The sequence below is a fragment of the Lygodium microphyllum genome, chromosome 10 (assembly GCF_053477565.2).
Source record: "Lygodium microphyllum isolate KBCC chromosome 10, Lygodium_microphyllum_v1.1.10, whole genome shotgun sequence".
NCBI classification, from domain to species: Eukaryota; Viridiplantae; Streptophyta; class Polypodiopsida; order Schizaeales; family Lygodiaceae; genus Lygodium; species Lygodium microphyllum.
In genome coordinates, this window is record NC_141144.1 from 145,374,951 (window position 1) to 145,388,706 (window position 13,756).

The 13,756-nt window shown below is 40.7% G+C and overlaps 1 protein-coding gene across 1 annotated transcript; it reads left to right on the plus strand.

Annotated features, from left to right (window-relative positions):
- The first annotated feature begins 8,579 nt into the window (after window positions 1-8,579).
- Window positions 8,580-13,363, plus strand: LOC148030658 (mechanosensitive ion channel protein 6-like). The gene is made up of 5 exons (XM_087687007.1): window positions 8,580-11,222; window positions 11,314-11,437; window positions 11,725-12,018; window positions 12,178-12,380; window positions 12,765-13,363. Exons 1-5 carry the CDS (start codon window positions 9,070-9,072, stop codon window positions 13,039-13,041), a joined length of 3,051 nt encoding a protein of 1,016 aa, XP_087543133.1. The 5' UTR covers window positions 8,580-9,069; the 3' UTR covers window positions 13,042-13,363.
- The last annotated feature ends 393 nt before the right edge of the window (window positions 13,364-13,756 follow it).

Sequence of the window (13,756 nt, forward strand, 5' to 3'; positions counted from 1 at the left end):
TTCCTTTTAATGAAAAACAAATCACTTTGTATGGTACATACACTTTCGATAATTTTCCATTGCTTAGTCATACACAGGCTAAACGTGCATTAAGAAAAGATAGCAAATCCTACTTAATATGGGTGAATGAAATTGAAGTTAAAGAAAATCAGATGCATCCTGGGCACGCACAATTTCTTTCACAATTTAAAGATTATTTTGATGCTGACTTACCACCTGGTTTACCACCTACACGTCCTGAAGCTCATAAAATAGACTTAATTCCAGGTTCTCAACCACCATGTAAAGAACCTTATCGACATAATCAAATTGAACAGAAAGAAATTCAAAACCAAGTTGAAGAATTGCTAACTCGAGGACTCATTAGACCCAGTAGTTCTCCTTTTGGTGCACCTGTCCTATTAGTTAAAAAGAAAAATAACAGCTATAGGATGTGCATTGATTATCGTGCCTTAAATAAGATCACTGTCAAGAATAGATATCTGATCCCTAGGGTAAACGACCTCATGGATAAACTACAAGGGGCTGCAATATTTAGCAAAATAGATCTTAAATTTGGATACCGTCAAGTACGACTGGACACATCTTTCAAAACTGCATTTAGGACTCAATTTGAAAATTATGAATTCCTTGATATGCCTTTTGGTTTAACTAATTCACCAGCCACATTTAGTCGTATGATGAATCACATATTTTTGAAGCATCAGCATTGTGTCATTGTTTTCTTTGATGACATATTGGTTTTCACAGTAAAAATGAGAACGAGCATTATGAACATTTATCCTTGGTTTTCAAATTATTAAAAGAGAATCGATCATATGCTAACCCTGAAAAGAGTGAATTTTTCCAAACCCACATTGAATACTTAGGACATATTGTTTCATCTGAAGATATTAAAGTTGATTCTAAAAAGATAGAAACACTTTTGAATTGGCCGATACTTAAAAATGTGCATGAATTACGTTCTTTCTTAGGTCTTTCTAGCTTTTATAGAAAATTTATGAGAAAATTTTCATTACTTGCATTACCTTTGACAAAATTATTAAAGAAAGATGTTGTGTATCATTGATCTGAAAATCAGCAAAAGTCTTTTGATTTACTAAAACATGCCTTAACACATGCTCTTGTATTGCAACTCCCTGATTTTAATAGACCATTCTTCCTAGTAGTCACTGATGCTAGTGGATCTGAAATAGGAGCTATCCTTATGCAAGATTCATATCCCATAGCCTACTCTAGCTGCAAACTTAAACCCTTTGAACTTAAGTATTCTACCTATGATAAGGAATTGCTAGCTATAGTACAAGCTTTACGACAATGGAAACACTATTTAATGGGATCTGAATTCATGATGATCAAAACTGACCAACAAAGTATCAAACATATCCTTAGTCAGCCACAAATCTCTGATCGTCATACTAAATGGGCTGCTTTTATTCAAATTTTTCATCCACTTATCCAATATCAACCCAGAAAAGAAAATGTTGTTGCCGATGCCTTGAGTAGAAGACCAACTATTCATAATATTTATGTGATATCTTTTGATTCCCTTATTCCTATGAAAGATACCTATGATCAAGACCCTAGTTTTCAAGCTGATTGGAATAAATTAATTGCAAATAATTAGATTCCACTTGATTCATTGTCTTATGCTGATGGATTTATGTTTTATGAGAAAAGGTTATGTGTAACTATTCCATTTAGATCATTTCTGTTGCACGAAATTCATTGTCCCCCATATCAAGGCCATAGGGGTATTATTTCCACTTTACGTACATTGGTTGAAGATTTTTATTGGCCATAGATGGAATCTGATGTTTCTAACTTTGTATTTGAATGTATAATTTGTCAAAGAATTAAGCAACACTATGGTAAGCAATATGGTTTGTTAATTCCTTTACCAATTCCAAAATGACCATGGGAACATATTTCAATGGATTTTATTACTGGTTTGCCTAATACTCAAGCTAATCACGATAGGATTTGGACTATTGTAGATCGGTTTAGCAAACAAGCATATTTCATTCCGTGCAAGAAAACGTTAATTACATCTCAAGCTGCTCCATTGTTTTTGAAAACTATTTTCACTAACCATGGTTTGCCAAAAGTTATTATTTCTGATCGTGATTCTAGATTTTGCAATAATTTTTGGATTACTTTGTTTGCTAATTAAGGAACAAAGATTGATTTTTCATTTGCATTTCATCCTGAAACAAATGGGTAAACAGAAGCTACAAACAGTACAATCTTGGATCTTTTACGTGCATACACAATTTCAAAACCACAAACATGGGATACACACTTGCATTTACTTCAATTTGAATACAATAATACCCCACATACAACTACATGGAAAGCACCTTTTGAAATCATTTATGGATATAGATTGTCTACACCTATTACTTCATTGTCAAACAAAGTTAAAGCTACTGATGATATTGCTAATATGCATGCTATTATTTTTGCTGAAGTCAAAGACATGATTGCGAAAGCCCAGTAATCATATACAAAACAAGCTAATAAGAAAATAAAAGCTATGAATTTCACAGTTGATGATTATGTTTGGTTACACATTGAAAATAGAAGATTAGAAAGTGTAGAGAAACACCCTATTGTAAAGTTAGCTCCTAGATTTTATGAACCTTTCAAAATCATTCACAAAATCAATGACAATGCCTTTAAATTAGAACTACCCCAACACTGGCAAATCCACAATACTTTTCATATCAGTTTGTTATGACCTTTCAAATGCCAATTACATGTCTGCCCTATCTATGAAAATCCTCCTTTGTTAGAAGAAGAACTGAAATCCTTGAACCCGAAATCATTTTAAACACTGATTATATGACCATTAGAACTAGCCGTAGATATTCAAGATATTTGGTAAAGTTTAAAAATCATCCTATTGAAGAGGCCCAATGGATACACACTCGTGACCTAAGTGCTTACCCCTCACTGGTTGCTCCACATTGAGCTAATAGCAATTGAGGACAATTGCTATCCCATCTCGGGGTATGATGCCACCAGGCATATTCCACAATGGATTCCGTGAGGTTTTGCAATGGATTCCATAAAATTATATTTATTTGTTGGGGCTCATACATAAGGTGGATTCCTTGTGCGAAAAGTTGACGGGGAGGCATGTCCTTTTCGGGTGTCACGTCAATTTAATGTGCAAGTGGGTGATTCCGCAAAATACATATTTAAATTAATGACGTTTATGAGTTTAGAGTGCGCACTCGTATTAAATTAAGGTTAGGACAGAGTTCCAAACTATTTATTTATTTTGTAGCCGAAGATAGCTAGGTATTCACTTTTGTCAATTTAATTTTATTATTTTCTAACAATTGTGAATGCTTCAGTTGATGTGTAGAGCAGGCATCGGTGGCGTTGGGAAGCACTGGGCGATAGCTTGTATTCAAGTTATTTAGAAGAAATTATCATTTTTTATGGGCGTGCATCTTAGGAGTGGTACTAATATTTATTTTGGTGCGCTTATTTATTGAAGCACTTAACATATATTTATTATTTTATATATGCATGGGCGCACGGTTTAAATATTCATTATTGCACATTGTATTTGGGCACTACCCGACTCTTGGGCTGCCCAACCACTTTATTCTTTATTTGGACAAAAGCAAACACAAAAGCTAAAGCATGCTAATTGTAAGATTGGGCTATTTTTTAGCTTGGAGATGAATAAATTATTAAATACATGCTTTGTGGAGCACTCACACAAGGCATGGGGGGAGATTATACCCAATTGGTATTTTTGCCTCATATCGTCCAAGTCTATTCTCTTGAATTTTGAGCTTAAAGTAGAGTTCTTTGTTCTTGGGGACCTTCTGGCACTTGCTACGTACACATACAGTATCTGATTTGCGCATCATTGTCTCTCTTAATCTATCGAGCAAAAACACTTTTTCCAAAGTTAACACAATATAAATGTACATTTTGATTACTTGTATAAATTGTCTTGTATCAAATTTGTTGGGGGGGGAGAGAAGGGGGAGGAAGAGAGGGGGGAGGGGAGGGAGCTATCAATCTATTGCAATTAAAGTTCTTAAAACACAGAGTGGCCGCCCAAGCGTTTACATTATGAGAGAGAGAGAGAGAGAGAGAGAGAGAGAGAGAGAGAGAGAGAGAGAGAGAGGATTTAAGAGAAGTTTTTGTTACAACATGTGACATAATCTGATGTGAGACATTATTATACAATGGAGACTGATCGCATGCATGAGAGAGAGAGTGAGAGGGAGATAAAAACTGAGAGTGAGCAAATGAGTGAGATTTACATACATACATACATACATACATGCATGCATGCATGCATGCATGCACACACACACACACACGTGTGTGTGTGTATGTGTGTGTGTGTGTGTGTGTGTGTGTGTGTGTGAGAGAGAGAGAGAGAGAGAGAGAGAGAGAGAGAGAGAGAGAGAGAGAGAGAGAGAGAGAGAGAGAGAGAGAGAGAGAGAGAGAGAGAGGTGTGGGCCGTTGTGTTCTATTCCGGGGTGATCACATGAATGAATCCACGTTACATGCTAGAGAGAGAGAAATCTTTTACAGGAGATGGAGTACTATTTGATCGAGTATACTAGAAAGAGAAAAAGAGAATATACACATAGGGAGAGAAACTGAGAATGAGAGATGAGAGAGAGAAAGAGAGGTACACAAAGTGAAGGTAGTGGTGGCAATCGTGGAGAGATGGTGGAGGTAATGGTAGTGGTGGTAAAGGTGAAGGTGGAGGTGGCAATAGTGGTGGCACTAGAGATGGTGGTAGTAGTGGTGGAGGTAGTTGTAGTGGTGGTGGCGGTGGCAATGGCAGCAATGACAATGGTAGTGGTGGTGGAGGTCAAAAAAATCTAGGGGTGGAATAAGTGGACTATGTGGAATAAGAAATGGAGGTTACCCAAAAAAGCTAGCTTTTCGCCCTTCCCCTTCTCTCAAAGGTCCCTCACACACACACTCTCTCTCTTTCTCCCTTTATCTTAAGGTTAACAGTTACCCCCCTCCTAGATGAGTGTTAGTTCCTTGGCACTCACTATAAAAAATAGTATGCTTTAGCATGCATCATATATGTGGAATGCTGGATGATTAGGTGGCAATGATGGGATGATGCAGAGAGTATGCGGTATTGTGTGAGATAAGGAGATGAGTAGGATTATGAACTACAAGTGAAGGTGTTCGAAGGGTCTTGAGGGTGGTACAATTGGATGGCAGGATGGGTAATGCAATTAGATGGCATGGAGGATAGTAGATTGGATGGCACAAACGACTTCTCTCAACCACACATAGTTAAACTACCTTATCCCTTTGTCAATGCTCTCAAGCTACTAAAGATAATGCATCTATGAAGCTCAATCAATCTCGTACAAGCAACCCATGTATCAATGATTCTTCAAGCATAACGTTGCTACCACAAGATTGGTGGGTCATAATTTTTTGTGGTTTTCTCCAAGTTTTTCCTCTACTTGATGCTCCCAATCTATTCTAATCTCTCCCAAGCTCCTTCCAATTTCCAAATTGATTCCTTTACCGATTCTGCATTTTTTGAAGTAAGAAAAGTGTAAGAACAGTTTCTCACCATTCTGGTCCACTTGTAGATTTGAGTCTTCTATTCAATCACATGCTAAGAATACAAGCACCTTAAGCAGATTGATTTTGTTCTATGTCTCGAAAACAAAACCAAAATTTTTGGCTCAATGAGAGCTCAACAATTGAGACATTGAACAAAGACTCTTATTCCTCCACATAGTTCAAACGTTGAGAGAAGAAAGCTAGAGAAGAAGGAGAAGGAAAGAATGGAGAAGAGCTTTTCTAATCATCCTTGATTGTATGTGTGTGTGTGTGTGTGTTAGCTACTATGTCTCGATCTACTCCTTACCCTTCAAGCTATGAGACTAAGAGTGGAAGAAGAGGTGGGAAGCAAGAGGTGAAGATGAGATTCATGCTCACTAGTCTCTCTCTCAAGTTCACACCCTCACTCACTCCCCCTCACTCTCAAGCAATGGTGCATAAGAAGGTAGAAGAGTAAAAACTCAAAGTTGGCACACACAAGAATGACTTCTCTATTCAATTTTACATATGAACTATATTCAGGGTAGGATTTGGGGCTTCCCACTAAAGTTGGATACCCTTTACCCTTTTCCACTTAATGTGTGAGTGGTCCTTTTCCCTTTTGCATGCACTTTGACTTTTATGGACTCAGTTGACGCAAAATTTAATAGAGATTGCTCTCAACCTTCACACCTTGCAAGTCCTCTAATTGAACTTCGGGTGATGTTACAATTTGTATGGGAGTGAGTGTGGCTCACTGAATGTTCACAAAAATACAACATTTTCTCATCCACAAGTGATAGATGGGATTAAATTACCGATATAGATGAGATACATAAAATAATACAATGAAGACCATAAAAATGATATATTCCCAATAGAAAGTTATGGTGCTTTGACTGGGTCTTTTGCTTTACCCTTCATTGTCTCTTAAGGTTAACAGTAAAATGCTACTCACAATTACTTGAGTAGTACTACACCCAATGTTACTCTAGGGAACTGATGAAACAATCATGATTTTAAAGAAGAGTCCAAGACATTTGATCTCGAATTAAAATATAAATAATCACAAAAAACATTTGTTACCACTATCACAAAATGGAACATGTGGTGAACCTATGAATGGATCTTAAAGAAGGGATGTGAAAAACCAATAAAAAAGTCTTTCTGCTCACAGAATCAATCCAAGAGCTATGCATCTTCCAATTTGGACATGAGTTCTTAGCTGCTATGGACTTTGAAGTTCTTGTAGACACGTTTGTTGTCATCCCCAGAACATACAAGATCATACGACTTCCCTCCTCTCCATCCAACAACCCAATTAGATGTATATTGGTATATAAATAATGAAGGCCTCCTAGTATAACTCTATCCAATAAGTCCCAAAGGATAGATATAATTGAGAGTGTACATTTGACATTCAAATATCAGTTTGCATCGTTTTGAGTAGAGTTTCAAATTTGTGAACTGATGTCTTCTCAAAAAATGGCATTAAAATGAATAAAATTTGAAGGGGTTTAAGCCTTTGAAGTTTTTGTGGGTAAAAAGCTGTCTTTTAGAGTGTCATTATGGTGCGTGATTTTTCTCTCATTGAGTGAGTGATGTCAAGAACAACTTTATTGTTGATTTGTATAGATATTGTTCTTACTAATAATATGAGTTAGTGCTCGATATCAACATTACATAGTACACCTTTATGTGTGATTCTCAAAAACAGCTTAATCCCATGATATAGAAAAGTAGAGGCTCAAAAACAACTTAATTTTATGATTCACAAAAGTAGAGGCTTCGAGACTTTTTAAGCTTACATGTGAACATGGGCAAATGGAAATTCATAAGCCCATTCTGTCAAAAATGGAAGTGCAAGTTGATGTAGGTAGTAGCTAGGTGGGCCGATGGAGCATTGAGGTTTGAATAGTTGGGACTTGAGAGGAGATCACATTAAACTTGATAACCAAAGGCATAAACTAACTTTGATGTTGATGGCCAAAATCACAAAGGCTTATTTTATGCTTGCACATGCGTAGAATTTGAAAATTTTGGAAACTTATGCTTTCTTTTGAGGACGAATGTTTGAAAGAGGTCTTAGTAGAAGGCCTTTGAAGCTATAATGCCCATAGAAGCTAGGTCATTAGGTATAATGTAGTTTCTGAAAGAGGGCCTTCGTTAGAAGGCTTTTGAAGCTCTAATGTCCATCGAAGCTAGGCTATGAGGTATAATGATGTGGTGATAGGCATCATCACTAGGTGCCCTAAAAAAGCCAAGAGTGTGAAAGGCTACTTTCATTCTTCATTTCTCAATCGTGATGATTGTTTCTCACAAACTACAGCTCAATATTGCCCTTTGAAAATGGCCTCCAATGGTATTTGCACGGGGGACCCTAAATAATGTTTTGACACCTTTAGACTTTAGTTATATTTTGACATTTGAAAATGGCCTCCAATGGTATTTGCACGGGGGGACCCTAAATAATGTTTTGACACCTTTAGACTTTAGTTGTATTTTGACATTTGTCACCACCACAAGGGGGGGAGGGGGGAAGAAGAGAGGGATGTGGATTGTTAGGGAGGGGGTGCTTTCATTCCTGGGTTGGCCATCATGATGGATTGTGGCTCAGGGGAGGGATGGTGCGTTGGGGGAATGGATTCGATGATTGGGGGTATGGATTCGATGATTGGAGCGTGATACGTTTTTGCTTGGATCGTGTCAGCCAGGTGGTATAAAAATACCCAACAATTATCACATGCAATCCTGCAAATGTATGCGGGTACTAGGTAGTGAATTCGTGACGAGAATGTGTGAGAGGGCGGAGTGCACACTACCGGGTCAGAGCGTGCCACAAAGCGCAGGAGGAGGAGGAGGAGCAGCAGGAGCTGCTGGGGTGGTAGTTTAAACACTTGGCGCCAGATCAAGCGGAGGTGCCCCCCCCTCTCTCTCTTTCTCTGTGTCTTCACAAGCAACACCAGCACGTTGTCTCCTTACGTTCTGCGCTGAGGTTCTCTGAGAGAGAGAAAGTAAGAGGAACACCTTCCTCTGTTTAAGCTAGCCCATTAGATTGCAGCTGACACAGAGAAAGAGGAAAGCATCTCTGAGAGAGAGAAAGTAAGAGGAACACCTTCCTCTGCTTAAGCTAGCCCATTAGATTGCAGCTGACACAGAGAAAGAGGAAAGCAAAAGCTTGTAGACAATACAGTCATAATAGACACAGTCTCTCTCTCTCTCTCTCTCTCTCTCTCTCTCTCCGCCCCTTTCCGCGCATCCTGTCTTGAACTATGCCCTCCACAGTCTCCCTTTCCCACTCAACCTTTGCTGCATTACCATCATCGGGCCCAGCTGCTCGCATTACCCCTTTGCATCTACATACATTCCTTCGCTTTCTAGCTCCTTAATTCTTAATTCTTCCCTCTCTTTTTCTGTTGCTGATTTTCATGGCACCCTCCAAAAAGCTTCCCCTACGATCGTCCCAGGAAAAGCTCCTCCTAGTCCGCCGAAGAGAAGCGCGCCAGCGTTATGAATGGCGCAGGGGCCTCGCCGCCTGCACCAGATGAAGTGGTGGTGATCTCCATCGACGATGGGGCCTCCCAAACAGGCCGGCCCAGTGGGGAAACAAGCCGGAACCTCACATTCTCCACTGTCGGAGGAACGGTCTGTGAATACCCCACATTGAACATTCCCCAATCAAATCCAACATCTTTTTCTCCACAGCAGCCAAACATGTTGTGGAGAGAAGTCAGTGCCGAATACCTTCAAGAACTGGAGGCTTTGGACTCTAGCTCCCCCACATCGAACATGCCCCAATCAACACTAGCAGCTTTGTCCCTGCGGCAAAAGAGACAGTTTGAGGACAGGCGGCGCCCAAAAAGCTTCGATTTTGGTGTCCCGTTGGATCCTTCTACCAAGCTGACTGAGAATTTCTTACAGAGGCAGGCTGCATCAGGTAACCTGTGCTTGGATATGGACAATATGGACATGATGGAGAAGCTCCCCACAGACTCCTCTCAAAATGGGACAACAGCAGAAGAGCTGGTGGGAGGATCCCTCCACCCAGTTTCAGAGCTTTCTGACTCAACAGCCACTGTGCCTGCGACTCCAAGAGATAGTGGAGACTCGGCCGCAATTTTGAGTTCCACTCCTGCTTCTACAAACCCAAGTTCGAGAGGCAGCTCAAGGACAACCTCAGGCAGGGAGCAGCACAATGTCTCTTTTAAACCAACACAAGTCATAGACCCTCGCCAGGGGGAAGCACTTAATGCCTCCATCTCATTTGGTGACACGAAAGAGAATTCCAGTGGTAGCCTAACATATCCGCATGATAGTGGGACAGATGATAGCTCAAGTGATGAGTCTGAGATTAGACACAGCAATGTCCCGATTTTGAATCGCAGCCAAACCCGTTCAAGGCTGGCTGATCCACCTCCTCCCCCTCCTCAGCAAGGTGCCACAGCCGGCATCAAACCTGTTTGCAAATCTGCACAGCTTAGGTCCGGGTCCATGCGGTCTGGCCTATTGCAGAGGTTATCTAGAACAGCGGAAGAAGAAGACGATCTTCTTAAAGATGCAGATATTCCTGAGAGTTTTAGAAAGCATAAATGGAGTTTCCTGTTGGTTGTGCAATGGGTTGCATTCTTTCTGATCATGGCTGGTTTGGTATGCAGCCTTACTGTGCCTGCACTGAAACAAAGGCCATTGTGGAGCATGGCCTTGTGGGAATGGGCCCTGCTTGTCTTTCCGATCTTCTGTGGAAGACTTGTGTCTGGATGGGCGATTAGGATACTTGTGGTCATTCTAGAAAGGAACTTTTTGCTCAGAAAGAGAGTGTTATACTTTGTGTACGGTCTTAGGAAGGGTGTGCAAAACTGTCTATGGTTTGCATTAGCTCTACTGGCATGGCGGTTGGTCTTTGACCCCAAGGTTGAGTCCACCACCAACAGCAAGGTGCTGCCATATGTGACCAAGTTACTCAATTGCTTTCTCATTGCGGCCGTCATATGGCTGATCAAGATATTTCTTGTGAAGGTGCTAGCTTCTTCTTTCCATGTGAGTACATACTTCGAACGGATACGGGAGTCACTGTTTGGGCAGTGGGTGCTTGAGACATTGTCTGGTCCTCCTGTGCTCCAGATGGAGCAAGGAGCACAGGTAGTCGAAGAATTAGATGAATCGAGGAAAGCTGGAGCTAAAGTTCCAGAGGGAATGCTTCCAAAAGTGGAAGTGGCTCCCCAATACACTGGAAAGAGTGGGATGATAGCTCTTGGCAAGAGTGGGCTAATGGTGGGAGGAGGCAAGAGTGGGGTTATAGGAGGTGGTGGTGGCAAGAGTGGTATGATAGCAGGCAAAAGTAGTTTGATGGGCAAGAGAGATCTCATGAAGGTGAAACACCCGGGATCTATAGACAGGAAATCAGGTGCAGCCCAAAGTAAAGAAGAGGGCATAAGCATAGAGAATTTGCACAGGCTTAACGAGCACAACATCTCTGCATGGAACATGAAGCGCATGATGAACATTGTCCGCTATCGAGGCATTTATACACTTGCCCATGTGATTGATGGGACTGCAGCTGAAGCTCAGAATGCAGAGGCACAGGATATGGAGATTGAAAGCGAATGGCAAGCCAAAGCAGCGGCCAGAAGGATGGTCAAGAATGTGGCTAAGCCTGGTGCCAGGTATTATTATGTTCTCGGCCTTGCGCCTTTGTATCATTTGCTGTTTTGGAAACTCAACTTTTCTCACTTACGTCTTTCCCTCTGGTTGCAGGTACATCGAGAGAGAAGATCTTCTACGGTTTATGCACGAGCCAGAGCTGGAAACAGCCATGCCTTTGTTTGAGCGTGCTACAGAAACTGGCAAAATTACAAAGACTGCTTTGAAGAACTTTGCTGTAAGTATAGACAGAGATAGAGGTAGAGATAGATAGATATACAGAAAGAGAGGGAGGGAGAGGGGGTCCAAGCCTCACAAGGGTGAAGAGTTTCCTTGTACACAAATGTGAAAAAAATGAATGTCCCTTAAAACCTCTCGTCTCTCCTTCTCCCTCTTCATGATACACACATGGAAAGAGTAATGTCTGTAACTCTTTTGAGGTCAAACGATTTTCAAGCACAATGGGGCATCCCGTGAAGGACTGCACACTCTTCAGATTTATTCACGACATATTATGTGTGCCAGGTCCATGTCGTGCGAGAGAGGAGAGCGCTCGCATTATCACTGAATGATACAAATACGGCGATGAAGAAGCTACACCGGCTTGTGGACGTTGTGATGGGGGTGATCATCGTCATCATAAGCTTGTTTGTGTTAGGCATCGCCACCACCCATCTACTAGTCCTTGTTTCCTCACAGCTGGTCCTGGTTGTCTTCATCTTCGGTAACACTTGCAAGACGGTGTTTGAGGCCATTATCTTCCTTTTTGTCATGCACCCCTTTGATGTCGGTGATCGCTGCATTGTGGATGGGAATCAGGTAAGATCAAAGGCTTGTTCATTGCTATCTATTTGACTTCCTTTGGCATCATGTCCAGAAGTATTTCTTCTTCCCATTGATTTTGGCATACACAGACACCTAAAGCAATCCTTAACTGCATGCAAGCGTGTTGTCTGATCAGCTTATTCTGTATTGCAGGTTGTGGTGGAGGAGATGAACATTCTCTCGACTCTGTTCATACGATATGATGGGGAGAAGCTATGGTACCCCAATGCTCTCCTCTCCACCAAGGACATTTTCAACTACAAGCGTACGCCTGACACGGGAGACACCTTTGATTTCTCCATCGATGCTTCGACCTCCCCAGAGAAGATTCGAGCACTGCAAGACAAGATTGCAAAGTGAGGCTGCAACTACCTCTGTGATGTGGTTTGATTTGGCCGAAAGGGCAAGGCAGAGTAGGCAAAATGCATATCTTTAGGTCTTGTGCTGTAATTCAGGGATGCTCTTGAGATTCAAAGGGTGAAATGTTGCAAATGGCTACTAGGTAGAAAAGTACATAAAAACAAAAGGGTTGACAAGCTTATTATTGCTTGAATTATGATTAAATTTGGTCGTAAGAACAGTACAGCAAAAGCAAAAGATTGTCTGAACCGATTACTTATTCTATTATTAAACTTTCAAAGCATTCCTAAGGGAAAAGATTTCGAGGGAAGTTCGTACTCAAAAATTCTCACAATTAAGAGGACTGACAGTGACTCCTTTTTGTGTGGTGTTGGTGTCAGGTACATCTACAGCAAGCCGAATTATTGGGCGAGGGAGCACAACTTGATTGTGAAGGAAATCGAAGATAATAACAAGATGAAGCTGCAGCTGATGGTGAATCACACGATCAATTTCAAGGACGTGCTGGAGAGGCAGATCCGGAGGTCTGAGTTGCTCTTGGAAGTGAAGAAGATGCCCCAAGAGCTAGGCATATGCTACAGGCTTCTGCCACAGGAAGTGATATTGGCAAAGAATGAAGCCAGCCACGGTGCCATCCCTTCTCTAGTCAGGGGATGAGAAGGGTTCCCTGGTAGTTTTTCCCACACAGATAAAACAGAATCAATCAAACACATACATAGAGAGAGAGAGAGAGAGAGAGAGAGAGTGAGTGTGTGTGTGTGTCCAATCATTAGAGACACTACCATCTTGTTCACCACACGGTCATATATTATCATGTGTAAACACATGTCATCCGTGTGTGCAATACTTAGAAAAACATTAGAGCTTCCTCTTTTAAGTTGGAGCAACCCATTTTGAGAATATAATCTCATGGGTGTGCTAGCTAACATGTGATAGAGGAAGCATTCAAAAAGTAGTGCCATGCATTGTCTTCTAAATACAGGAAGCATTCAAAAGGTGTGGCATGCATTATCTCTAAAGAGGGTTGTTCTATTTATGTTTTCTCTTGACATCTCAAACTCACAAATTGATAAAGGGTCTAAGGCAAGAAGAACCTTGGGGATAAAATCTACACATTGGTAAATTCTTTCTTACTTTTTAAAGCTTAACAAATAGGCTAATCTGGCCAGGAACTTATCTCTAAAGAGGGTTGTTCTTGACACCTCAAACTCACAAATTGATAAAGGGTCTAAGGCAAGAAGAACCTTGGGGATAAAATCTACACATTGGTAAATTCTTTCTTACTTTTTAAAGCTTAACAAATAGGCTAATCTGGCCAGGAACTTTTAGAATCTAATATGTTAACATACAAGAGAACAAAGGAAAGTGTGAA

Bases quoted from the DNA above. Each gene is read 5' to 3' on its own strand.
- LOC148030658 (XM_087687007.1), top strand. From the start codon at position 9,070: ATGAATGGCGCAGGGGCCTCGCCGCCTGCACCAGATGAAGTGGTGGTG. The intron at 12,019-12,177 runs GTAAGATCAAAG...TCTGTATTGCAG, and splicing joins GCATTGTGGATGGGAATCAG to GTTGTGGTGGAGGAGATGAA. The intron at 12,381-12,764 runs GTGAGGCTGCAA...TGTTGGTGTCAG, and splicing joins CTGCAAGACAAGATTGCAAA to GTACATCTACAGCAAGCCGA.